At 47.1% G+C, this 27,127-nt stretch overlaps 2 protein-coding genes across 3 annotated transcripts in view; one reads left to right on the forward strand and one right to left on the reverse strand.

Annotated features, from left to right (window-relative positions):
• Nucleotides 1-357: 357 nt before the first annotated feature.
• NAGPA (N-acetylglucosamine-1-phosphodiester alpha-N-acetylglucosaminidase) lies at nucleotides 358-20,487 on the forward strand. Its single transcript, XM_077827469.1, has 11 exons — nucleotides 358-503; nucleotides 4,167-4,652; nucleotides 6,838-6,977; nucleotides 8,242-8,350; nucleotides 11,463-11,591; nucleotides 13,137-13,345; nucleotides 14,241-14,288; nucleotides 15,730-15,858; nucleotides 16,784-16,915; nucleotides 17,160-17,223; nucleotides 18,807-20,487. The coding sequence occupies exons 1-11, from the start codon at nucleotides 358-360 to the stop codon at nucleotides 19,039-19,041; spliced, it is 1,827 nt and encodes a 608-aa protein (XP_077683595.1). The 3' UTR covers nucleotides 19,042-20,487.
• Nucleotides 20,488-25,116: 4,629 nt separating this feature from the next.
• Nucleotides 25,117-27,127, reverse strand: part of SEC14L5 (SEC14 like lipid binding 5) — a 46,137-nt gene continuing 44,126 nt past the window's right edge. For both annotated transcript variants that reach the window (XM_077827467.1, XM_077827468.1), the window contains exon 15: nucleotides 25,117-25,725. In XM_077827467.1, the coding sequence (XP_077683593.1) occupies nucleotides 25,620-25,725 (106 nt within the window). In that variant the 3' untranslated portion in view covers nucleotides 25,117-25,619. The remainder of the gene's footprint in view (nucleotides 25,726-27,127) is intronic.

Below are 27,127 nucleotides of genomic sequence, written 5' to 3' on the forward strand. Positions count from 1 at the left end.
GTACTATGGGTTTCATGGGGTTCTTTGGGGGGGGGGTTATAGAAACTATTCTAGGCTAGTCTCCTGGGGGCAGCTGGGAGGGGGCATTATGAGGGGTTTAATGGGGGCAGGGTTTGGGGTATGAAGAAGCCTCTCGCTGTCACACGTTGCCCCCTATGGTCAATTTGCGGCTGAGCAAAGCCCCCCGCCCGGCCGCCAGCCTCCTGCCTGGCCTCAGCGGGCGCTGGCGGCCGCGATAGGGCCGGGCTGACACTAGGTGGCGCACAACCCTCAGCTAGTTCCTCTCTCTCTCTCTCTCTCTCTCTCTCTCGTCACGTGACATGACCCATTCTCATGTGATCTTCCGGCCCGCTCAAAATGGCGGGCTCCACGCTGGCGACGGGGTGCGCGGCCCGGAGTTGGGGGAGCCGGCGGCGGTGGCGGCCGCGGCCTGTGGCTGTTCTCGCCGCCTCCTTGGCGCTGCTCAGCTGGCTCCGCACAGCGCACGGCGGCAGCGACGGGGGGTGAGTCTCTGGCCTCCCGGCTGGGCAGCTGGTCCGACCAGCCCAGGTGTCGAGGCTGGGGAGGGAGCACACCCGGCCCGCTGGTAATCCTGGTCCAGTGTCCCCATCCCCGCCAACCAGCAACCCCGGCCAGTTCCCCTCGCCACCCCTTTTCCCTCCCCCACTAATAAACTCAGCCCAGTTCCCCCTTTCCCCCAAACCATCTACCCCTCCCCCTGTAGTGCTCTCATGGGGGCCATCTTAACAGCATTTTCTGTTCATGGCACGTGCTGTCCCTGCATTCCACCCCCACACCCCGTGTCTAGTTTGTTCCCCTAAATCAGTGGTTCTCAAACTTTTGTACTGGTGACCCCTTTCACAGAGCAAGCCTCTGAGTGCGACCCCCCCCCTTATAAATTAAAAACACTTCTTTTATATATTTAACACCATTATAAATGCTGGATGCAAAGCAGGGTTTGGGTGGGAGGCTGACAGCTCACAACCAGCGTTCTCTCTAATTTTTGACAGGCCGAGTGCGCAAAAAATTTCTTCTGTGCAAATTTTTGTGCGCACAGTGTTTCACTGTGTGCTTGGGCTTTAGGATCTGTGTATGCGCACACAGCTTTGAGGGAACAGTGCTCACGACCCTCCCATGTAATAATCTCACGACCCTCTGAGGTGTCCTGACCCCCAGTTTGAGAATCCCTGCCCTAAATGGTGCGGCGGGGGGGTATCTCGGCCGACCTGCACCTTTCACAGGGTCTAGGGAACAAACTTTGCGGTACTTACTACTTGTGGGAAGTCCTGTCTCCGATGCGACATGCACTTAGAGGGAAAATGAACTTTTAGCAGATCTCCCCATGTCCAAACTGCTCTAAACTGGTTTAACCTGACCTTAGTGTGTAGGAGCAAAAACATAACACATCCCCTGCTTGTGGAGCCACAGCATAAACAAAGCAAGCAAGAGAGACAGAACAGCCATTGAAAAGAAAGATTCCTGGAAATGAGACTATGACTATTATGGTCTAGAAGCTAAGTACTGTACTTTGTTGTTTGTCTACACTAGGAAAGAGAGAACATGCCAGGAAAGAAACATTTGAGTGTTTTAGCTTTTATAGTCATGCCAATAGTTGATTATTACCTAGCCTCCTTTCAGAAATTATTTCCACTCAGTTATGCCCCATATACATTGATGACAAACCTGGACTAGGGCAACAATCGAACACCTATGACAGCTAGCACAACTATTCTATAAGCATAGACCAGGGTTTTGGGAGTCTGAAGAAACAGTGAGCTATGTATAATTCCTTTATATTATGTTTTTTCTAGGGGTGTGTCTACACTTAAAACCCTGCATCAGTGCAGCTGCAATCCCATCAGTGTAGTTACTCTACCTCCCCAAAAGGCAGTAGCTATGTTGGCGGGAAAAGGTCTCCCGGTGTCATAAGTGCTATCTACACGGGCTTAGGGCGGTATAATCAAGTTGTCTGAGATGTGGATTTTACACACCCCTGATTATGCTAATAAAGGTCTATAATGTAAACAAGACCTAACTGTCTTGGGTATTCAAGACAGGATTTCCTTGTATCAGTTACCTAATATTTCAGAGTTAATTTCCACTGTGCAACTCTCCTGGTAATGTCTTTTTTAATATAGTTAGTGACCGATATTCATATGTGGTAACCTCAGAAAAATATAAGGTGTGTTTGTGGCAGATATTATTCCTTTTGTCTCATGCTAAAGGCAACACAAAGTAACAACCTATTTACTAACGAGTAAAGAATTTGGAATCCAGTTTTAGTGGTGTCCATCTATCAAAGCATGTGGAACACAAGAGACTGTTTAAAAAAAAAAAAAAAGTTACATCACAGCCCCCTTCTGAGTTCAGCAAATCCTTTTATCCTGGGCATCTCCCACATCACCTGTTCCGCTCCGCCCCGCCCCACTCATCTTGTCAACAGTGCTTTATCTAAGCCAGGATGGGCAAACTTTTTGGCCCAAGGACCAATTTGGGGTTGCGAAACTGTATGGAGGGCCTGGTAGGGAAGGCTGTGCCCCCGCCCCCTATCCACCCCCTCCCACTTCCCGCCCCCTGACTGCCTCCCTAGGAATCCCCGACCCATCTGACCCCGCCCCCCTGCTCCTTGTCGCCTGATCACCCCCTCCTGGGACCCCTGCCCCTAACGGACCCCATCCCCTATCCAACCCCCCCGTCCCCTGACTGCCCCACCCCCTATCCACAGCCCTGCCTCCCGACAGGCCCCCTGGGACTACCACGCCTATCCAACTGCTCCCCATCTCCTGACCGCCCCCTGAACTTCCGCCCCATCCAACAGCTCCCTGGGTCCTCCTGCCCCTCATCCAACCCGCCCCCCCTCCTTCCGCCAGCTCTCTGATCCCTTACCATGCTGCTCAGAGCACCAGGACTGGCTTATCGGAAAGCCTGGGAGATAAGCGGGTGCAAGCCGTGCTGCCCTTGTGGCGGCTTGGCTGCGGGGAAGGAGAGACAGCGGGGGCTGGGGGCTAGCCTCCCCGGCTGAGAGTTCAGGGGCTGGGCAGGACGGTCCCGCGGGCCGGATGTGGCCCGTGGGCTGTAGTTTGCCCAGCTCTGATTTAAGCTCTTTAGGAAAACTCTCATTGTTGCACGAACAGCTGCAATAGAAGCCCTAGTATATACAGGGTGCAGGTATGTTTGCCACTGTGACATCTAGGCCTGCTCTGATCATTTAAATGATGCATAGTTTAAAAATACCTGTCCCCTGCCTATGCCAGCACTCCCACTGCTGGTACTGCAATAGTGACAGCAAAATGGTGCTGGTTTCCTTAGTAGATAAGAGCTTAGGGACTTGAGACATGGGTTCTGTTCACTGCTCTGCCATGTACTTTCTGTGTGACCTTGGGCAAGACACTTAATCTGCTCTATACTTCAGAAGTTTTACTATCATAACTATGTTGGTTTAAAAGAGAGGAAAAAAAAAAATCACACTCCTAATCAGCACAGTTATGCCAGCAAAGCCCTAGCGTAGATGTAGTTATGCCAGTACAAGATGCTTTATAGCAGTATAGCTTAGTTCACTTAGCCGAATTGGAATAAGCTGTACCAATATACCACCATAGTTGCATGGATTGAAGGTGGGGAGAGGACGGGGTCGCCACTTTAACTATGCCAGCAAAGTTAAAAGTGGCAAAAGTTTTAAGTGTAGACAAGACCTTAGTGTCTCTGGGTATGTCTACATAGGCTGCAGGAGTGAGTGTCCCAGCTCAGGCCAATAGACCTGGGTTTGCATTGGTGCTGTAAGAATAGCTGTGTAGACAGCGCTTTGAAGTTGTGACTCAGGCTGGAGCTCGGGCTTGAAGCCCACTCCCTCCTTAGGCTTCAGAGTCTGAATTGTAAGTTCAAGCTGCTGGCTACACGCTTGTTTTTAGAGCACCAGTGAGAGCCCTGCAAGCCCAAGTCTGTCAACCCGGGCTGGGAGGCTTGCTGCCACGGCCTGTGCCTCGGTTCCATCTGTAAGATGAGGATAGGAGCACTCCCCTTGCAGGGATATCGTGAGGCTAAACCCATTGAAAAGACTGTGAGGTGCTTAGAGGGTCCTGTAAGTAGCTTAGACAGACAGACGGAAAACAGACCAGCTGGTTGAATGAGAACTAGATTTCACAATCTCACCCATCGCTTCATTTCAGGAGTTCATTAAATGACGACTTGTTATTGCCATATCCTCCTTCCTACCATGGTCCTCGTCACCATCACAGGTACGTCAGAGATTGTCAAGCTGTTGTGCATGGCAACGTAACACATGAAACTTGGTCCAGCAACACTAGCATCGAACTCCCCATGACTACGACAAGAGGATTCGTGTCTTACTTCCCGCCAGAGGGCGTGATGCAAAGGGAAGTCTATGGCCACTTTACTTTTGTGAGCAACCCCCTGAGAACCTTCTCTGTGTTAGAGCCTGGCAGCTTGGGAGGTTGCAATTCAAGCCTTCGGTCCACTGTGATAGAAACTGCAAGACGTGGCAAGTGCCTAGTGGCCCAAAATGGTGGCTACTTTGACATGGTCACCGGAGAATGCCTTGGGAACGTTGTGAGCGATGGAAGGCTGGTGAGAAATGCCAGGGGTGTGCAGAATGCGCAGTTTGGCATCAGGAAGGACGGCACCATGGTGTTTGGGTAAGGATCTGGGCGCTTTTCTGTGCCATTTTCTTGTCTCAAAAGGCTCAGTATAAACATTAAGGCAGAAAGTGCCCCCCTTAGGAACTGGCTTCTGGACCTTCCCCTACTATAACAATGGGGATTTTTAATCCCGTACATTATAGAATGGCCCTCTTGGCCTGATCTCAGACATTACGTCTCCTTATTGAAAGGAAGCACTGGCAGTGTGATCTATCAGAGCAGCTTGGTAGAAAGACCCTGATATTTTTCCAGGGCTGAATGTAGCCTATCAAGATCAATACTAGGGCTTCATGTAGTCACCCAGCAGCTTCATTTTTTTTTTTTAAATTACTGTTTTACATTGTTGGATGGACAAAAGGGATATTAAAGCTTTGCAGAAATAGTTCTGTTTCCCTGGAATACCGTGCAGATAAAGGATCATATTTACAGACTGTTCCAAACAACCGTCATTTTTGCGTGTGCAATTTCTGTATTATGCATTGCATAGGCAACTGATTAGGCATACACCAAGAGAACCATTTTCTCCTCTGTCTGTAATGTACACCTGTGTACACAGAAGTTGTGTGACTATCACTTTTACATACAATTAATTGTAGGGAAAACAGAGCCCATCTATTAAAAAAAGTGATGCATGCCTAGGCACTATGAAGGCTTTCCCGATCTTGCGCTGGTTCATTTAACCTTGATACCCTGTGGTCTATTGAAGAGTGAGATTTATCTTTTTAATTCAGGGCTTTGTAGTTCAGTTGGACATTTTTCCAAAAGATCTGCTCTAGAAATCATTTTGGAAAGGTTCTCTGGCCTGCAATCTACAATAGGTCAGGCTAGACAATCACAATGGAACCTTCTGGCCTTGGAATCTGAATTTATGAATCACTAGTCTTGGAGCCAGTGACTCATAATTTCTACACATGGCTCTGCTCCAGACTCCCCTTTCTGACCTTGGGCAAGTCCCTTAGGTGCTGAATTTGCAGTGGCGCTGAATACCCCCAGTTCGTTGATTTCCTCTATGCTTGTGAGTGCTTGGTACCTCAGGAAATGAGGCCCTTAGCTTGCCACTGCCTCAGTTTCTCACCAATCAAAAGGGGATAATGCTCACCTCCCAGGAGAGTGGTGAGAATCAGTGTTCGTAAATATCAGATATTAAACTTACAAATTAGACTTTCCCTCTTCATAAATATGTTGAAAGTTGCAGATTTTCAAGTACATGGTGCATTATATCCAGCACAGATAGTAAAGGGTAGTAAAATAGTCTTCCAAAATACACTTAAGAAGCTTTCTGTATTTCCTGGACCAAATGGGATGCATTTGACATGAATTGTGAAGGGTTTTCTCACAATGCCATGAGAGCCATTCAAATGCTAAATACGCTCACCACTAATCACGCTTGTATTCGTGATGCTTTGTTTTTTCAATGAATGTTTGTGTGAATAAGAACTCATGTGGATGGTCACGCCTACTAGCTGGCCTGGAGGTTCTAGTCATGAATGCCTTTTTCAGCATTTGCTCTGCTTCCAAGAATGCTGGTTTGGGGTTTTTGTTTTTTTTATGAAGGCTCCTTCCCATAATGCAATGCAGGGTCTGTCCACACAGCCTCAGGAGTCCTGGGACTGATTCAATGCCTTGCAAAACCCATCTGACCCAGGCCAGTGTGGATTCTCAACTCATTTTCACTGCCAGATTAAACTGAGCCCACTTAGGCTCTTTTAAACCTGTTAAGATGGAGCTGCTGTTGTAGAAGGTTTAACACATTGCTAGTGGAGACAGAGCCCAAGGCTCTGCCTGTGCTTGAAAATTGACGTGTTTCTGGCTGCGGGGATGGTTCTGTCTAGAGTAAGGTGTTTTGCCGTAATCTCCCTACCACTGCTCCTCTGGTTCAGCTCTCCTGGTGGTACCAATGCAGGAGCTTTAGTATACAAAAGGGGCTGATGGTCACTTGGGTATTACCCGGGGTGTTGTATAGATTTGCTGCCTGCCAGGTTCAGTCCATTGCTTCTGAAACAGTGCAGAACATGGCTTGATCTACGCATATGGTCACATATTTTTCCAGAACTGGTTGAGCTGCCTGTTGTCAGGAATAAATGGATTTCCTAATGTAGACGAGGCAATAGTCTGGCATCACTAAAGGTTTTGGGGCACTTTGATGATCCACCTCTGATCACTCCTCTGGTCTCTCCCCCAGTTACCTGTCGGAGGAAGATGTTTTGGATCAAGTGAACCCATTTGTGCAGCTGGTGAGCGGCGTAGTCTGGCTGCTGAGAGATGGAGAGGTGTATGTCGATCAGAGTAAGACAGCGGAGTGTGACAAGACTCAAGCCACAGGTAAAGATCCTAAGCTACTGCCTCCAATCTGCTGACGAACTGCCTTGTGAGGAGGTTGTAAATGGGCATCTTGGTTTCATAGCTATAGATTTTGTCTGCACTGATACGTGCCACCCCCATTGTCAGCCATGGCTGCATCTGCAAACAGTTGTGCATCTGCAAGTGTAGACAGAGCTAAACTGTTTCCCATGCTGCTTGGGGAGGATCAGATGATGGGTATAGCATGTGCCACATTGTAACGGAACCAGAAGCATTAACATGTCTCCCTGTTGCTACTGCCTGCACAGCTGGTGATAGCGGTGGGATACCTGCCGCCATTTTAGACACCAAGTCACCTAACCCTGCTCAGAGTAGGTCTAGACAGTGTAATGGTTAAAGTACCCGTGGTTGTTGGTGCCGGGCTGCACTAGCATTGCCACCAGTGCTGTTGGTGGGGGAGCTGAAAATAAGCCTTGCTTGGATAAGGAGAGAGAGAGTGAGTCTTATTTTGTCTGGGTTGTGAAGCAAAGCACCCCGGTGCCCATGCCAATCTAGTAATATGGGGAGTGGGAGAGTTAACAGGTCACTCAATAAGCTGATGTTCAGCCAGTGTCTTGACACTGTCTTTTCCTATCCCCCACCTCAGTCGCTGCTGTAACAAGATACAACAGTTGGAGCTCTCCCCTGGAAGTTGGAGAGAGCGGGGAGCAGGCTCCTTCCCATAATGCAATGCAGGGTCTGTCCACACAGCCTCAGGAGTCCTGGGACTGATTCAATGCCTTGCAAAACCCATCTGACCCAGGCCAGCGTGGATTCTCAACTCATTTCCTAGACTGTGAACTCTGGAGGAGAGACTGTCTTCTAGATCCACATCCGTAGGGCCCTGATCCTGATTAGAGGCTTTGGGTGCTAGAAATAATAATATCCCGTTAGTCCTTGGCCTGAAGGTACTAGCAAGGGACCCTATTTTAGTGTGAATGCTTATCCATGGAGAACTAGATTGAAGCCAGAAACTCATTTCACAAGAGCAGTCACCATCAACCTGGGCTGCAGCTGAACCCTGACCTAGAGGTAAAGGGCTCCATATTCCATTCCCAATCTCCCCGAACGAGCCAGTCTCTTGTAACAAGAGCGGTTATGGAAATTCTTATCCCTAGTTCCTATGCGAGGTTAGATGGGGAAGGCTGGAGTTAAGTTAGCAACTAGTGCTCAGTCTTTTCCAGATGGAGGTATCTGTAAAGTCAGCTCTTTCACCTGCCTGTGAATTGTCCTTTTTCTCATGCAGGGACCTTTGACAAGTTCATCAATGTGATATCTGCCAGGACGGCAGTGGGACATGACAGGCTCGGGCGACTGATTTTGGTTCATGTGGATGGACAGACTGATGTGAGGGGGTAAGGCTGAGGATTCGTTCTTTAGTAAACTCACGGGGCAGGCAAAGTATCAAAGGGACTGATCCGGCATCACTGCCAGTACTGAGAACAACATCTGCTCCCATGTTCAGTAAAGCCAGGTGTAAGTTTAAGGCACCGTTTAAAAGTTTGCAGTGATAAAGAGGCAGAGCCAGGCACTCTGAGTTAATGAGAGAACAACCCTGCAGGGCTCCATTACTGCTAGCCATGCCCTGTTGAACCAGTTGGGCTCTTGATACCCCACTCTCCCTTCTAGATCCACGACTGCAGACAGAAGAACTGATGCTGGATCTTTCTGCTAAAATGATCTCAAGTGAAATTACGTGTTGGCACCGATGTTGCCATCACTAGGCTTCAGAGTAGAGATTTCATTGTGATGTATAAGGATAATTTTCTCCTCTCTCAGCAGTGTTGAGCCAGATACTGCTGTTGTTGACATTCATGATAGTTTTGCTGTTCATTTCAATGGGAACAGGTTGGACCTATTGTTTTCACTTGTCTGCAGAGCTATCCAGACAGTGCTGCATTTGCATGATTCCCCCACATGTCAGTTAAAAGGGTTAGAAGTGTAACTTTTTAAAATGGAAGCTTACTCTGTCCTGGAAGCCAGATGTATGATGTGTGTCCTAGTCTATAACTTCCTTCTCCCTCCTGCACTCCTGAAAAAAACCCAAGAGAATTTAAAGGTATTGGAGCCGATCAACCACGGTGTAACTCTCTGGCTTAAAGAGAACTACACCGGGCTAACTTAGGCCCATTCTGTATATTTTGGAACAATAAACGGATGCTGCAAACTTGAAATGGAGTCAGTTTAAGACTAAAGGGCTTAATTTGAAAAAGATTTGGGGGTCGTGGTGGATAATCAGCTGAACATGAGCTCCCAATGTGACTCTACGGCCAAAAGAGCTAAAGGAATCCTGTGACGTATAAACAGGGGACTCTTGAGTAGGAATAGAGAGGTTATTTTACCTCTGTATTTGGCACTTGTGCAACTGTTGCTGGAATACTGCATCCAGTTCTGGTGTCCACAGTTCAAGAAGGATGTCGACAAATTGGAGAGGGTTCAGAGAAGAGCCACGAGAATGATTAAAGGATTAGAAAACGTGCCTTATACTGACAGACACAAAGAGAAGGTTAAGGGATGACTTGATCACAGTCTCTAAGTATCTACACAGGGAACAAATATTTAATAATGGGCTCTTCAGTCTAGGCGCAGAAAGGTAGAACACAATCCAATGGATGGAAGTTGAAGCTAGACAAATTGAGACTGGAAATAAAGGCATAATTTTTTAACTGAGAGAGTAATGAACCATTGGAACACTTTACCAGGTTGTGGTGGATTCTCCATCACTGACTATTTTTAAATCAAGATTGGATGTTATTCTAAGGGGAAGTTCTCTGGCCTGTGGTATACATGAGATCAGAGGTTCTCAAACTGGGGGACATGGAATGTATTCTGGGGGGGTGAGGGTAGACACTTACTGCAGACACTGTACCTACAGCAATGAATAACTAGCAAAGCTGATTCCTCCAGACATATCAGGTCCTCAGGTGGCGCCGTGCATTTTGACGGATTTCTGTTAAACTTGCCTAGCATTATACAAAGTCACGGCCATCCGATTGCTACAATGCAGTGTGCACATTTAATTGTAAGCATGGACCACAGTCGCAGTTTTGCTTTTGCTCATATTACCTTGGAGAGTTTGCTCATTCATGCAACAGGAAAAAAACCAAACAACTCAAGTGAGAAAACAGAAGCCAAAACTGATTCAAGGGAAGCACCGCCACCGCATATATACTTGTGTGGCGGGCACATATATGACTACGGACACAAAGAAGTCGGCGTGATCAATAAGTTTGAGAACCACTAGATTAGATGGTCACAGAGGTGCCTCCTGGCTTTGGACTCTGAATTTCAGGCCCTGCACCTGCTGCCAGCTTTCCCAGCTGGTTTTGAGAGTTTAAGGTCACCTTTTCCTATAGTGAACAGTGTCTTTTCCCTGTGACGGGCCCATTGGGAAATGGCCAACTAGACCGGACGAAACAGTGAATTTGACTCTCCCCACAGTGTTGTCACATTCATGAAGTAGAACTGGAGGGGGAAACTTCTCTTTTGTTTTCTCAGCTCTTTCAGGGATAGTCCTCTTAGATTTACCAGTAGGAGGGATAACATCTTTCCGACAAAGGCATGATTTATGTGGACTCTGTCCCTTTTCAGGTTCTTCTGATATGCAGCAAGGAAGCTGGTTCTTCTGGCTGAGTGCTCATCTGCATTAGTAGAGCTGCATCAAGTGAGAACTGCTAGCATCCCCCAATGTGTACAATTGACATGCACTGGGGGTCTGAGCTCAGTTTTGAACTCTTTCCATTGGTGTAGTGCTCCCAGGCTGAGGTTTTCCACTGTCATAGTTACCATAGTGCAAAAATCCAAGGGCAGCCATTTCACTCCTATGTTTCCAGGGCCACAGCTGTGAGCAGGCTTGGCAGGATTCAGTTTTTTTGGTAAATGTCAGTAAACATCAATTCCACCGTAGACACAAACTGACAAAAATGTGTCTGTTAACAATCAAAGTTTCCAGATAGGCAAAGTAGGAAAATGCTGCTTGAGAAGTTATGAGAGTTGGATTTAAGGATCTTTACTCTGTATATTTTGACATGTGACGTTGACAGTTTGTGTTTTAATAGTTATAAAGCTTTAACTTTTTGAAGCCTAACATCTGCTGTCATTAAATCATTGTTGCCTGACCCTTCTCCCCCATAGTTTCCCACAACTCTGAAAATATAAATAGATTTAAAAAATGCTTAAAAATAAACGTAGATATTATCCATCCAAATTATATTAAAAAAAATCAAATTCTGCCAATCAGTTATATCCACTGGCCACCAGCAGAAATGTTTGCTTCCTCTATAAGAAGACTATCCTAAATCTAAACAGATTTTAGACCCGATGAGAAGCTTCAGGAAATGGTGCTGAACAAACCCAGTTCAAGAATTCAGAGTCCCTCCAGATTGTCAGAGAGGCTGCTACTTTGCCCCGGAGATGGCTCTTGCATCCCCTGGTGCTAAACTGCAATAACTGGTTTTTGTTTTGCAGCCTCAATCTCTGGGAAATGGCCAACTTCCTAAAGCAGCAGGGTGTCGTGAATGCTATCAATCTGGATGGTGGAGGGTCAGCCACTCTGGTTTTAAATGGAACCCTTGCGAGTTACCCATCGGATCACTGGTAGGCGCTGGATGGTGAAAACCATGGGGACACCTCAGCTTCCCAGTTCATTGCCTGAGGAGCTCTCCTCTACATAGACAAGATCTCTGTGGGAACCACTCCAGAGTCACAGGGCTAAACTCAGGCCTGGCGAGAGTGGGTTGGACTCCCACTGACTTTCCTGTGAAATGCACCTGCTTCTTTCGGGAACAGATCTGGTCCTTCATTCTGGTCTGTGTGTATGGAAGGATGAGGGGACTGTATTGCTCTCTGACCTGCCTAGAACGTCACAGAAATAACTTGACGTCTTGGTGCAAAGTACCAGTCTAGACATCAGGCATGAATGAGATAGCTAGACTAGTAAGAGTTATGAATCCCAGCAGGTTCCACCCTCTTCCTCTCTTTCCGAGGCAGGAGGCCAGAGACAATATTTTGAGTAGCAGGCAAGAGACAATATTTTTCAGAGACCTTATCTGCTCTGCCCAGCTATAAAGGGTTCCATTAGTCCTTGGAAGAGTAGGTGGTGGGCCTAGACTAAAGTTCTCCATCCCCTTTTGCAAAGTGTGCCAGCTGGCTACCTAGCAGCTGTCATCCACCCCAGAGGTGGCTGTATTTTGATGGTGGCTCTCTGTTTGGGAAATGCCTTGGGCTTTTTCAGGCAGAAGTGTGCTGTGTAAATATAATTATTATTGTTTTAAATTATCATATTCGAGCTCTGTACTTCTCACCTTGTACCCAAGAGGGAATAATCAGCGTTTGAAGCATTAGGAGTTTGCACAGGAAAAGCGTGACAGTTTTCCTTTGAGTGAGTGACTAGTGTAGGGATGGCCAACCTGAGCCTGAGAAGGAAGCCAGAATTTACCAATGTACATTGCCAAAGAGCCACAGTAATATGTCAGCAGGCCCCCATAAGCTCCCCCACCCTGCTCCCAGTGCCTCCTGCCCACCGATCAACACCTCCCCCTCCCTCCCCACACCTCCCGATCAGCTGTTTTGTGACATGCAGGAGGCTCTGGCAGGGGAGAGGGGAGCGAGGGCACTGCAGGCTCAGGGGAGGGCAGGGCGGGGTGGAGTGGGGGCAGGGCCTGGGGCAGAGCCAGGGGTTGAGCAGTGAGCACCCCCCGGCACACTGGAAAGTTGACGCCTGTAGCTCCAGCCCCAGAGTCGGTGCCTATACAAGGAGCCGCATATGGCTCTGGAGCCACGGGTTGGCCACCCCTGGACTAATGGGATTTGGAGTGATTACCTAATTTTCCCAAGCGCTCTGGTATTACACAACCCTCGCCATCATCAGGCTGCTAGCCAAGCTATCAAATGGGGCTGTGACTGAAATGGGGATCAAATATGAAGTGTCTGGCAGCTGATCTACATGAGCCTTACTAACGTGCCAGCTGATCCAAGAACCAGCAGAGGCCTGGGCGTGTTTCCCTGTTGGAGGACTCAGCGATTCTGGCTTTCAGTTTTTGCCAGTATCTGCACAGCTCACCCCTCATGCCACAGGGCTATAGGAGCAGGGAATCTTTCGCACCCCAGCCTTTGCTCATGGGAACTGCCTTTTGTCCTCAGCAAGTCCGACGCCATGTGGCGCTGCCCTCGGAGCGTCTCGACAGTCATGTGTATCCACGAGCCTGCTTGCGAGGCTCCAGATTGCAGCGGGCATGGGCACTGCGTGCTGGGAGAATGCCAATGCACTGGGGACTTCTGGAGAGGACCAGATTGCAGTGTCCTGGACTGCGGGCCTTCCAACTGCAGCCAGCATGGCATCTGCACTGAGTGTAAGCCACCCCTATTTACAGAGCAAGCCCATTGCAACGGAGGGGTGGGTGTGTTACTAGTGTCACATGCTATATGTCATCATTACCAGCTGGGGGGCAGTGGGTGGGGAGGGAGGTGCAGCTATTGGGTTTATAGAGATTGGCCAGGTTATGGTTCATAGTTCACATCTGCCACCTAATCAGAGTAGGGGAACCCCTGCCGCCTAGCTCCACACAGTAACAAGGCTATGCTCCTAGCTGTCTGGAAGAGGTTCTGGACCACTGAAGAGAGAGCCTCTTGTGAACATTTCCCCTCCCAGGGCCCCTCCACATCCTTGTATCCCTGTAGGAACTGCAGAGCTTGTTACATGACAAAACAGCCAGGGCAGTCACCTCCTTGGACCACTCCTGCCTTGCTGAAATACCACACTGGAGCCTTTCTAGTTAAGAGTCACCATTGACTTTCATTCTAATGAGCCTGAGTGATTCCTCCCACAAGTTCCCAGCACAACCCATTGCCCCTTACTCTTAGGAATCCCCACAGAAAAAGTACCTTGTGACTGACTGCAGCCCTCTCAAGAACATGGCTTGCTCCAGCCCACCCCAGTCACTCATGCTCTGCATACAGAAAATACCTCCAGTATCTAGCACCTGTATTCTGCTGAGAACTGAAGTCTTCTTCTTTAGGAGAGCTGCTCTTACTCCAGACTCTGTTGAGAGCCAAGCCTTTTATAGCAGCAGCTGCAAATGAGCGCAGCTGGTCCACTCCCTGACTCTCCCGGAGGGGAGTGTGTGTTAACCCTTATCTTGATTTCCGGGTGCATGTTCTAAGCAGGGGTATTGGTGTCTCAAGCAATCTGTAGTCTCGCTGCCTGTCTCAGCTGCAATGCCTGATTTGTGTTTCCTCCTTGTGCAGCTGGATGCCTCTGTGATGCTGGCTGGATAGGCAGCAACTGCAGTGAAGGTAACTCCAATTTGTATCATAATCTTCTTCTTTATGACTATGGAGGGGACCGCGTGATCCGTCGTTATAGGGCGCTGTCTACCTGATGCCTGCAGCAGTGGGGAAATGTGATTCTATTGACCCTATCTAACATCCACACTGTTCTGTAAGAGCTTCGTAAGGGTGAGCTGCAAAAAAAAGACAACAAGCTGTGTTGCCCTTTTTCTGTTGTGCCTTTAGGATACATAATGGCCTGCAAGGGGTTTACTGCATTTTTCCCCCGTTAGACAAAGCCAGGATTTCCAAACTGTGGTTCCCAGTCAGATAGGTCTGAGAACTGTAGATTGCGAGCTTCCTGCCTTTTTAACTGCAGGGTGTGGAGTGTGAATTCAGCCTCTAAACCAGGATAAGTTCTCCTCAAGTGTCGTAGTTAAATAAGTTTTTAAGTAGTGTTAATAAATTACTTCCCTTCTGAGGTTTCACCTCCTTAATAACGGTGATGTCACCACCCTCCTGGCTCTCCAGCCCTCCAGAGAGTTTCCTGAGGTACAGCAATAGAGTAGCAATGGGGAAGGGAGCATGGGTGAAAGCTGACGGGTCTGGGATGGACACATGATCAAAGGTGCAGGAGGGTTTTTTTGTTTTTAAAAGGCCTTTTATTAAACAGCCCAACACAGCATTATCACCCAGCTAGCAGCATCTCTGTGGCCTTGCCGTGAGCAACACGTCCATCACGGGCTTTGGAGCTGCAGGTGCTCAGATCATCAATGGGAGCTGAGGAGATCTGTGACTTCATCAGGCACTAGTTAACTCTCCCCATGTAGCAAGTGCTTTCTAGAGCCCTTGGGAAGTCTTTGCCCCTGCCCAGGCCTGGGGATAGTCCCTGAGCTGCAGGGCTTCTCAGCTTTCCTGAAGGCCCCTCCCCTATCCATGAGGTTCTCAGCTGTTATCCTCTGACAGAGCCAGCCCGTGGTGAGCAAAGGGGTTGAGGGGGCTTGTCCAGCACCAGCTGGGGATTCCTCACTGGGATCAGTTGCCCATTAAAGGGGAGGAGGGAAACAGCTACAGCAACATAGGAGTCCTGTCCAACCTCTTTACCTGTTCTGGTGGGAGCTCCCTTTTCTGGACACTTAATCAGAGGCATAAAGAGCAGAGTTGTCCCCCCCTTACCCTTAACGGGAGCCCCCTGAAAACTGATCTCTTCCTTCTCCTGGCATGCCCTGCTCCCAGCTGAGGCAGGTTCGCTCCACGCTGTCACAGGGCATGTGCCTGGTTTTAATTCGCTTTGCTTAGCAGCTGATTGGCTTGTAGGAGGTGCTGTGGTGTCCTGTCCCTTTGTAATGAATACTCAGTGAATGGGGAGAGCGCTGGGGAAGGGGTGCTGGCATGTTGATACAGAGAATTCCATTTGCTCTTGGCGTGGCCAGTAAGAGAGCCCTGATGAGTTTGTGCTTGCCTGCAGTGTGTGCTAGTGGCTCCTATGGGGATGGCTGCACCCAGAAATGCCTCTGTCAGAATGGTGGAACGTGTGACTCTGTGCACGGATCCTGCACCTGCCCTGCTGGTTACCAAGGAGCCATCTGTCAGCAAGGTGACATCTCTTCCCAAGAGCGGTGTGTGTGTACAAAGGCTTTAAATGCCCTGTATGGAGCAACCCTGTGTTCAGACTAAGGAAGACATGAGCTCTGCCCCACAGGACTCAGTCAAGCAAGCCCAGGCATAGACTCTCCGGTTGGGTCATGGTAATGCAGACAAGTCAGGCTTACAGCTATGCTAGGTGGCTGCCTTTTATGTACAAAATGCTGTTTAAAAATGTGACACTTTCTTTTGTAACTGGAAGAGACTGGCTCTTTCCCTGTGTGCTTTCAAAACCAGCTGAACTCCCACCTAATTTACACCTGGCCTGACAAATGGGCCAAGTTTCAGCCAGAAGGCTGTAAATCTGACAAAGCCAAAGGCAGCTGACCATGACCTCTTAATTCTGGGTGTCGCTCCACACTAAAACCTCTAGCATGTACCTAGTCTGAGTCGATGAGTGTTGAAAGTCTGGGTTTTGCACTCTCCCTTTAATGGCTGATTTACCTGTAGCTCTTGTTTCTTAGTTTGCGTAACTGCACCTGCTCTTATTAAAACATCTAATGCTGGTGTGAATCTTACTTTCTGCCTCAAGGCAGGCTGCAGGGAGTTGCACAGATTAATTACACTGTGCTCTTTTAATTTTAGTTTTTGGCACCTTGTTCTCATAAAACGCTTGTTCTTCCAAACTAAATCGTAGCCTCTACATCATTCCCTAGGTGCTTAGATGCTATGGGGAGGGGGACTAGATAAGTGCTTGAGATAGACAGGTAGTGTGCGAAAATGAAGCTTCTTTAAGTGTTTCTGAACAATTACTCTACATGCAGTGGCTTTAGTGGGACATGCATGGCTGAGGTATTATGGTTGTGCTGATGTGGAAATCCCCGTCTGCAGGGAATATAGCCTGCTTTCTTTGTAATCAATTGACCTTAATTCCTCAGAGTGCCCCGTAGGCTGGTATGGGCCAAACTGCCAGCAGCTCTGTGACTGCGAGCACGGCTGTCCTTGTGACCAGGAGACAGGCAACTGTAATATCACCTACGAGGACAGCCTGCAGGACAAGTTATCCAGAGGTATGCCGCTTTGCTTGGTTCTCTTCGGCTACATGGTGCAGCAGCTTTACCATGTGACACTGATGTGACCATAGGGACCAAAGCTTGTCTCACTTGTCATTAGCTCCACGGAGCTATGATCCAAGCAGCTGCCACCTTGGCTAGCTAATGCTTTTCCCTGTGCTTCGGTTGGGCTCGTTCGGCGTGAGGCAGTTCCACCCCGCCTACGCCTGTTTCCTTCACCAGTCGTCATCTTGTCTTCCAGCTGGGCACTGTCTGGCTTTCCACATGGTTCTGGCAGGGAGTGATGAGAAATCCCTTCTCACAGAGTAAGTGTGCGATGTTTAATTATATATGAACAAATGATAGAGCAGCACCTGCCTGCCGCCAGTTGGCCTTTTGTGGTGAGGTGGGGAGGATGGCCAGGGAGTGTGAAAATCTCCTGCTTCATTGTGTATAGTACACGTGATTGCTCTTGAAGCTCTGTGCTCAGCTCATCAGGCTTCAGGGTGAGCATAAAATTCTTAGGAGGGAGCTGCCCCTAGGCTGCAGCGTGTGTCTAAGCTGGCTTTGAAAGCCAGCCTCAAGTTGTGGGTCTACAAGCAAGAGCTAGGGCCCTGCTGTTGCTACTCTGACACAAGACTAGAGGGGAAGGTAAGGGCAACCAATGCCCAACAGCTGTCATGGGAGGGCCCCATGGGAGAGACTCAGTAGCCAGCGTGTGCCCTATCCTCCCTCCTCTTACATCCTGTTCAGCCAACAGCCAGACTGTAAATAATACTCAGGGAGGGTCCTGCGTTTGGGGAGGGAGATGAATCATGATTCATCCTCACTTTGGCTAAGCTCTTGGGGGTAGATTGTTAATTGCCTCTGTAATTGTAAGACAAGGGCTTTGTTCCCCACTGGCCTAGCTGCTGCAGGGTTCGCACCATAGGGGATGGTGGCGAAAGGTCTCTCACATATGCTGGTGCAATATTGCATTAAACTGAGTCCTCCAGCCCTACTAGCTCTGAACTGCAAATAACTCCTGTAGGGAAGCAGAGCCCCATGCACACAGCATCCAAAGGAACCAAACCGGTGGATTAAACTCCCTTAGCCTAGTTTTTGCCCTGGGTTGCACTTGATTTCCAGCTTCTGGGCAAGTTAATTTTGATTGCAGGCCATCCAGATGCAGCACCATCGTATGGTGCTTGTATTACTGATGAGGAGAGACTACACCAGCTGCACTGCTAATGATGGGCCTCCACATTTAAAGCCGTTCACTTACTTTTACTAACCCTACATTGTGGCTCCCGTTAGTGAAATGAGAGAACCGCTTCAAGTACACTCTGTTCTGCTTTTGTTATGAATAAGGTTAAGATTTTGTCACAGATATTTTTAGTAAAAGCCACAGGCAATACACAATAAATCACACAAACATAGGGCTGGCTGCCCAAGCCCCACCCCTTTTGGGGCTGAAGTCACAGAGGTCACCTAAAATCACAGAATCCATGACCTCCCTGATCTCTGTGACCAACTCATAGCCTTAGTTATGAAACAAATGGAGCCTGCCTTTCTTTGCTGGAAACAGCAGCCATTCGTTCATCTTCCTTCTGTGCCCCAGTCATTTCACACAGAGGAACATGCTTTTCACTAATCCCAGCCTGTCTGTCTGCCACAGTCAGCTCTACTGGCGGAAGAGAGAGACCAAAGGTCAGCGTTAAAGGAAGAGGCCAAACACCATAGAAGCAGCCAGTCTGAGAGGCTAAAAGCACCCATTTAAGCCACTGTGAGAAGCAAGACCTTAGGCTGCAGCAGTGGTGCAGTCAGTCAGCCAGGAGCCACATACCTGAAATCTGCTGCATAGTTGCAGATGTACTGAAACATGTGGTGCTGCGTTTCTGAGACTGGGTTATTCCTTCCTCTCTCACAGGAGAACCTGGATCTGCTTCACCTCAGTCTTGGGACTGTTGCTTTTGATCAGCATGGTAGGAAACGTGAGGCTCGCTCTCAGGAGCTGGGCAGCGGAGCGCTGTGGAAGTGGTGACTACATGTACCGTCCGCTGAAGGAAATGAATGGAGAAGCCAGTCATACATGCCCTTTGGAGCAGTACCAGGCAGAAGACACACAAGATCAAAGCCAGCCAGAGACTGAAGCACTCATTTAACTGGACAGGTGAGGAAAGACTTGAGAGATTCTCCCCAGCTGTGGTACTGGCTCTCAGCACAGAGGACCAACCAAGGGCTGCTTCGTCCTGAAATGAGAAGCTAGTAACTGGCGCAGAACAGCAGCAAGAAGGGGCACAAGGTGGTATTCACAGAACATGTGACTAAGGGCTCAGCCCAGCAGCTGCCTCCCTTCTTGCCATTCCTCAGTCAGAAATCTCTCAGTTCCCTTCATGGGCCTGGTGCTCAGGAGCGAGAGAGGGGACATGGGAATCCCTGTGCAATAGCAGCAACTGCTGCTCTACTATGGAGAACAGGGGCCTGTAATAACTGTGGAGGTTACAGGGGGTTGGTCAGTATTCACTGCATTAGTTTGTGGATGAGGAATTCTCTGCACAGTAAATTGAGCTTGATTAATTAGTGACAATGAGAAGAAAACTTAAGAAAAGTCAGTGGAAGTGCAACATGCACTAGCCCATGGCTTTTCTAGCTTTGGGCCAGTTCTCAGGCCAGAGCACATTCGATGGTTGAGCGGCATGGTTAGAACTCAGGCATGTCTGGCTTGTTTCACTCAACCTGTGTTTCGTGCAGTTGGGCTGGAAGGCTTTTCTTTCCCCGCCGCAGCGAGGGATGTATTAAGTTTATGATAGGGTCATCAACAAGGTTATGTGAAAAGCCTTTTGGGTCAGTCCCCAAAAGTCTCCCTCCTGAAGGGCATGTAACTCCCACTCTTCCCTGTCAAGGGTGCAGGTTGTTGCACTGTGGCTAGAGCGGACACGCTGCTCTGGGAATTAGAAGTGACCCTGCTCCCCCTTCTAGTAAAGGTGAGTTTAGCTGGGGACTCACTCTCTGGCCCTGGTCCTGGTCCTGTGCTGCCCCCAGGACATGAAGAATAACTCACCTAGAAGGAAAAGCTTCAAGGCAACAGCGCACACAGGCTACATAGAGGTGGAACACAGGAGTTAAATCGTATGCTAATGGGGCCAGGGGCAGCATCTAACTCCTTTGTTCTCCACTATGTTCCAACATGGTAGGTGCTGTAGGCTTCACTCACTGCTGTAAAAATTGCATTTGCCCTCTGAGTGCAGAAACTTGCTTAACAGAGAGGACTGAGGTTCTGTAGATTTTGAAGTTGTCAAAGCTAGTAAGCGTCTCAGGTGGAGGTTGGTGATTTTACTAGGCCAATGAGTCTTTGTAGACTAAAAGGGCTTTTCAGAAACATGTTCGTTTGCTTCCTCTTCTTGAGGAAAGTAACTAGCTTCCAATGTGCCACGGGCTGCTGCAAGCATCTTGAATATGCACTTTGATCATTTTTACTGTGACTCTCCACCTAAGCAGAGTTCGTGGAGTTTTTATGCTATATTTGAAGAGTCAGATCGGTCTGTACATTTAAGAATTGATTTTGCTTTTGGTGATTTAACACTTGAATAAACTCAATTAGTAAGTGACTGTTTGAACTCTTAATAAACCAGTATTCTCTCTCACCCTGAGGGAAAATGGTCTGTAACAGACAGATTTTTCACTGGGGCTCCTTCCAATTTTACCCCCTGAGAATCTTTGTGGAACTGGAAGTGCTGCTGTGGGATCTTGTATCATCCTCTGGCACTACAGAAAAAAAATAGTTTTAACTGAACTGCTAACACAGCAGATGAGACAGGTTTGTGAAATAAGGTAAGGTTCATCATTACTCCTTGGGACATTTAGATAACTGGAGCAATAGATACACTATAAATACCTTAGATTACCTGACAGATACCACAACTGCAATATTTAGTCAGTCATCTCAAAAAAACATTTATTGGTTCATTTATTTTATTCTTAAGTTACAGAAATATGGAGAGCAGAAAATTACAGCTGGTAACTTCAACTTCCAATTGCCATAAGTAACTGCATCTTTAGCTTCACATTTGTTGCTCAGTAACATGTCACAAAGCACCCTGTGTAGTCCGGTAGCATGCTCTGAATTCTCAGAACAAGTTGGGTTTTTTTTTGCTGACAAGACCCTTGTAAAAAAGTTAAGACAGGAGCAGGTTGAGTGGGGAAAATAGTATATTTACCTAAAAAAATAATGCCCATTTCGTCTTTATATACAGATAGCGTGGCAGTGTTACAGTGCCATTAAAACTGATTCATGGTCAATGCTGACAATGCACATCCTTTATGGATTGTTAGAAGAATTTTCTCCAGTCTGTGCTGGGAGAATAGGAAGCCAACACCAGGCAGGAGGCTCTGACAAATGTCCTTCAACTAGTCTTTCAGCCTTAACCTGGAAAGAAGGGTCTCATCTTTTTTTGCGTTAATGGCTCATAGTACAATTGTGGAGGAGGGTGAGGAAGTGAAATGCATTTCAAAAGAAGGTTACTGGCTTTGCTGATGCAACTGGCCTTACAAGATACATTAAACACATGACAGCTTAGCACCCAAGTTCAGAAGGTAGGATCTGCAAATTCTGACCCATTTCCCACCCACCAGTTTTTAAATTGACCAATTAAAATGACCTTTGGAGTAGGGCATCAGCTTCTTACTTGTTTGCAAGGCTGTAGGCAAGGGGAGTGCAACTGCCACCTTTTAAGCAGCAACTGAAGTCCAACCCTGGGCTCTGGGATTGTAAATGCAAAACAGAGTATTGAAACCGTGTATGAAATAGTATCCTAATCCTCTGACACTGAATCAGAATTTCACTAGCTAAATCATCCCATAGAAGATTGTTTCCACACACTTTCCACAATAGGAAAACAATATAGAGAAAGGGATCCCTATCAAAGGGAATTTATGGGCTATCCTTAACAGAGAAAAAATATAACAGTGCTTTATTAGTATGATTTTTGTGCTCCAGAAAACTCATTTTGGTTCTCTTAGTACAGGAGCTGCTGGGAAGAAATCTAGCCGTGCCACTTCAGTCAGGTCAAGGCCACTTGGACTCCCTCTCAGCACTTCTGTAAAGCTAAGGTTGTGGTCCATGCAGGACAATTTTTAAAAAAAAGCCCTTTTAAAATAAACACCATTTAAATATTTAACCACAAGCCCTGAACTCAACTGCAACATTCTGGCTTTTGCCCTGCATGACAATAGAAATCTAGTCTGGCATCCAGAGTTCAATGGAAATCACATTTTCTACATCTGTTGTTTTGCCCCCATATATGCAGTCTGGTACACAGCAAGTTGGGGTATATTTGCAGACACACACACTCACAAGTCAAGGTGTAAATAGGGCCATATGATTTTTAAACTATAGAGATGGTCACAACACTTTTGTAAAGGGTTCTGAGAGGAAAGACAAAATGTCAACCTTGCAATGAGCCTGTGCATTTTACAGATGGAGTAACAAACAAAGAGATTAAAGCCCCAATTTACAGAAGTGATTTAATTCTGGGTGCCCACTTAGACAGCTGGGCCGGATTTTCCAGAGGTTTGGCACAACCAGAGCTCCATTGACTTCAACTGGAGTGACAGGTGCTCAGCACTTCTAAAAATTACGTGGGTCTATCTTTGGACTTTTGAAAGTCCTCACCCGGTGATCCTCAGACCTCAGTGGTTCAGGAGCCAAATTAATGATCAGCATTACCCAAGAGAGCCACCCACAGTGTGAATTCATTGTTTCATTTACTAGAGTGCTATATATTCATCTTTAAACAGTATGGCAGGGGAAATTTTACTGTATGTATTTATAACCGCCCCCAAATGACTGACCCAAGTATTATTTTATCTACTACAATTGGTTAACATAGTAAAAGCCTCCTGACTGGTTCATAATTAAATCACATGGTATTTTAGTATCTGTGCTGCCAGGAGCCATGTTAAAGAGCCACTTGCCGCTCGGGAGCTCAGTCTGTTCTACCCTAAAGAATTTGCTCTGGATCACAAGGAGCTGTGAATAGAACCCAGGACACCAATCACCTTGTGCTCCAGTCACTAGAGCATGCTTTGAAGAAATGAGCATTATGCCTTATTTTCTGAAATGAGCTAGTGTAGCTTAGAAAAAAAGTCAAATTTCAGAGGAGTTTTACTTTGTCCCACATCTGGAATTACAGTGCAGCCTCACACATGGTACTCAGTGCATGGGAGACTGATGTTTGGGAAAGAACACTGGCCATTGTAAGAAGTCCTAGAAAGAGAGCAGGAGCGAGCCCTCCCCCTGGCCCATACCCCTTTCACTTAAGGCTCTTGTTCCCCATCTCAGTTCAGAATGTGCACGCATGTAACAAATTCTAAGCTGAGAATTCCACCTTCAGTGCTTTTTACTGGATGAAGGAGAACTATTCTCACAGGGACAGAGTAAATGTGAAAAAACATGACTGTCAGACTAAGAACAAGCAGCCATCTTGGAATAGGACTTGGGCTTTGCTGGTGGAAAGTGCTGGAAATCAAAACAGTTTAAAAGTTATACAGTAAATTGAGTAATTGTTTTTAGAAAATGAGTCAGTTGTGGTTAAAGCAACTTTGTGTGTGTCGGTACACATACACTCGTTCTCACCCACTTGATTTCCAGGGCTCTCTCATGGTGAAGCCCATTTCCCACTCCCTCTTTGCATTAAACTGGGATTGCAAAGGTTTGGTTGAGAGGTATCGTTAAAATGGCAGCCCCTATCTGAGAAAGGCAAAAGCCTCGTTCACTTGATGGAGATAACGAAGCACTAACAAATGCTTGGAAGAGTCACTGATGTTCGTTCTTATTTAGTAAGGGTTTTACTACGTAGGTGTTCGCATTGATCACTGGAGCTTTCCTTTTCCATGCTACGAGTGATAGCTGCGATTTTCAAAGGGGCCTCTATTTGTTGTTTTCCGAAACTGCCACTAAAAGTCAATGTGAGCTAGATGCCTAACTCCCTTAGGTTCCTTTGAAAATCCAGCGTACATATTTATACACTATCTTCCGTATGTACATTGCTCCAGTTATCGATTAGTTCCCCCCGTTCTGGCAATGCCCTGTGCTTAGAAACAAGCAAATGAAGGTAGTGAGAACGGTTAAGGATGGGTGGGGGAGAGAAAATAAACTCCTTATTGAGGAATACCTCTTGGGTGTCTGTTAGTTATAAATACTGCCGAGAAGCAGCTCAGTATTGACCACCTGTTTTTTAACTTCCTGGTACTTGAGGAAAGAATACCGGCTACCTCTTTTCTGCCATGTAAACTCTTTTAAATGGGTTCTTACTCCTTTTGCAATAATGTCCATCACTGACGTAATCAGCAGCGATTGTACATGAACATATCTTCAACAGCTCTTAATGCATCGCCTCTCCCTCCCCGCCAATAACATCCACAAGCTTGGTCCCTGCTCTTGCAAACCCTTACTCACGCGAGTAACATTGAAGTCAGTGGGGCCACTCCCATGAGCTTTGGGAAAAGAGATGACACACTGCCCTGAGTGCTACAGCCCTGAACGCTAAGATGCCCAGCTGCCACAGAGACTAGAAATGAAATCTAAAGGTCTGTGGGATTCAAGATGATCCGGCGTTCCCTTTTAAAACAAAACAGTTCAGTTGGTTAAAAAAAGATGATCTGGTTCAATAAATAAATAGTTATCATTGAAATGATCAATACATTAAACAATAATTTAAAATAAGCTATGATACAATTTGAATAAATATGTTTCATTAAGTGTTTAAATACTCATGCACACGTACTTTAGAAAAAAAGAGAGAGAGAGAGAGAGAGAGAGAGTGTTCTCTCCTCTCCATGTTAGCCCATTTTTAAAGGAGCAGCTCCTATAATGCTGCCATAAAACCTTGTGCCTTTAAGGAAAGAACATATTGCTTTTCTTAGCCCTTTATAATGTGATTCGATTCCCACCCAGTATGATGGGGTGGGTCAGAGAGACACTCATTTATTGCTCATAAACCTGAGGAGGAAATAAAGACAAGTGGGTGTCTTTAAGAAAGGACTTGCTTGCTGGAGGTAGGCTTTCTGCCTACGCACTGTAGGAAATACTGTGTTTTTTAACTAAAAAAACAAAGTATTTCCAAGCAACATCCGATTGGATTGGGAGGGGTTTCAGGTTTGGGTTACCTTGGAAGTTTCTCCCCTTTCCCCCCCGCCCCCCTCAAAACGTACTGACCTGTATTAAGGTATTTATTTACAATTTGCTTCAAGTCCCTGCTGCTGAAACACCCACTGTACCTTGAGTGTCATTAGTATTGCAGGCGACCAGAAGAACTAGACTAATTTTGCTACACGTGAATAAAATCCAGTTCTACGGGTCATTACAGATAAGGCCACATCCGTCTCCTCTATCGTATGTAGAAATAGGACTGATTGGAAAGAGCCCTTTAACCTTAGTAATACACAGATTCATGCAAAGTGATATTCCCCCTAAAACACAGGTCTGTTAAAACACAACTAGTAAGTAGGCCTCTCAACGGAATCCAGTTTGCAGATTGAAAAGTCACACATCTCTTACTGAAAATAGATTTCAAAGAGTTCCCCAGACTGCTGCTATTCGTGGTCTTGTGAATGACTGCCCCCAAAGCCTTGATGCTGAGCCACACTGCAGCCTCTTTGGGTTGGTCCACAGAGCTGCCCTGGAAGGAGGCCTCAGAGCGCGGATGTAACATTTCAGAGGTCAGTAGAGGCCTACACCACGCTATCTAGAAATGAGGGAGCTGCTCTGGGATTGGTTGGAAGATGTCGTGGCTGCACTGAGCTGGGAAAAGCCACTGTTGCAGGATTCCAGGCTTGACATGGACCCCCTGGGATGAAAGAAAATGGATATGTTTGTTACACATACAGCTTCTTATTGGTACTCAAGTTGGTCCGAGATTCCATTAGTTTATTTCCAGAGTGATGTGCAAAGTGGGATTTTTCACTCTATCCTCACTGTGGTCTCGCCAGATGTAAAGACATTCAAGGTACCTAGGTGCCACAAAGAGGAATTAAATTGTCACAGCCAGGGATACTAGCACCCTTCTACAAAGGTGACGACTCATTTATAATAGTTACCATGGGGGTAGGGCATAGTAAGCTCTCTGGGGCTCTATATACAGTGTGTGGGCAGAGAAACAGTTAAGCGAGCAGTTAATGGCACACTGGATGCTATCAAAAGAGCTATCAAAAAAGCTGAATTGAGACGGGTCTGTTTGCCGTGGGCTGCCAGCATCAGATCATAGTTTCTCCCTCACTGAACATGTCTGGCAGTGGTACCCAGATTTCCCGACACTGAGGCAGTCTGAGGTTCTATTTATTACTGTTGTAGCCACTTCCACGTTTCTCCCCACAACCACAGCACTGAGAAGTAAGTCTGAATGGTTAGAGTTAGGAATTCTGGGTTTTTGCTATTCTCTGCCACTGACTCAGCAAGTTGTGTCCTATTGGTGCCTTCAACTTAAAAAAACAACCACCCTTTTCTCCCCCACCCGCACGCACACACTTTTTCTTCCAGTATCCTGCTCTGAGGGTTAGTTGTCTGTAAAGCATTGAGAGCTTCTCTGCTGGGAGGCACCATAGAAATGGTTTAATAGGAAAAAAATTAACACATCAGGGTGTACAGATACTCTGCAGGTTTCCTCTATGTCAGACTTATTCAGCAGACAAGTCTGTTGTCATGTGACCAATATCCTCTTTCGAACCCCTGACATATCACTTGGTTACTTTGCCCAATGGTCTGGAAAGCACATGCTACAAAGTTACTCCTAAACACTGGTCTCCCAAGTAACGGTGCTCCACGCCCATTCAAGAAGCTATAGCAACTATTAAAGACGTTTGGGGTAAGGCAACACATTCCATGAGTAACTCCTCCAGAGGACGTATAGTTGTGTCATAGCCCTTACGAAAGGGAGAACTTCACTTCCTGCCAAGACCAAGGATGCATCAGGGCTCCATCTGGTGCTAACAAAGGGAAGTCTCTCTAAGGAAGAAGACCAATCTACTCGGATCCATTTTCCATGTGGTGTGTGTAGCCAGACAGCCAGCCCCCCCCCCTCAGACCAGCATTGCTGGAAACACAGGAGGAAGCCGGAACAGGGCACTTAACATATATTCCAGCACAGCCTTTGAAGCTGTGAAAAGCACAGGTGTGCTGCTACAATGTGCCTCTGGGAACAGATACAATGATTAAGCTCACAGCAGGCAGAGGCCCTGTGACAGACATGGCTC

Source organism: Eretmochelys imbricata, chromosome 10 (assembly GCF_965152235.1).
Source record: "Eretmochelys imbricata isolate rEreImb1 chromosome 10, rEreImb1.hap1, whole genome shotgun sequence".
NCBI lineage: Eukaryota > Metazoa > Chordata > Testudines > Cheloniidae > Eretmochelys > Eretmochelys imbricata.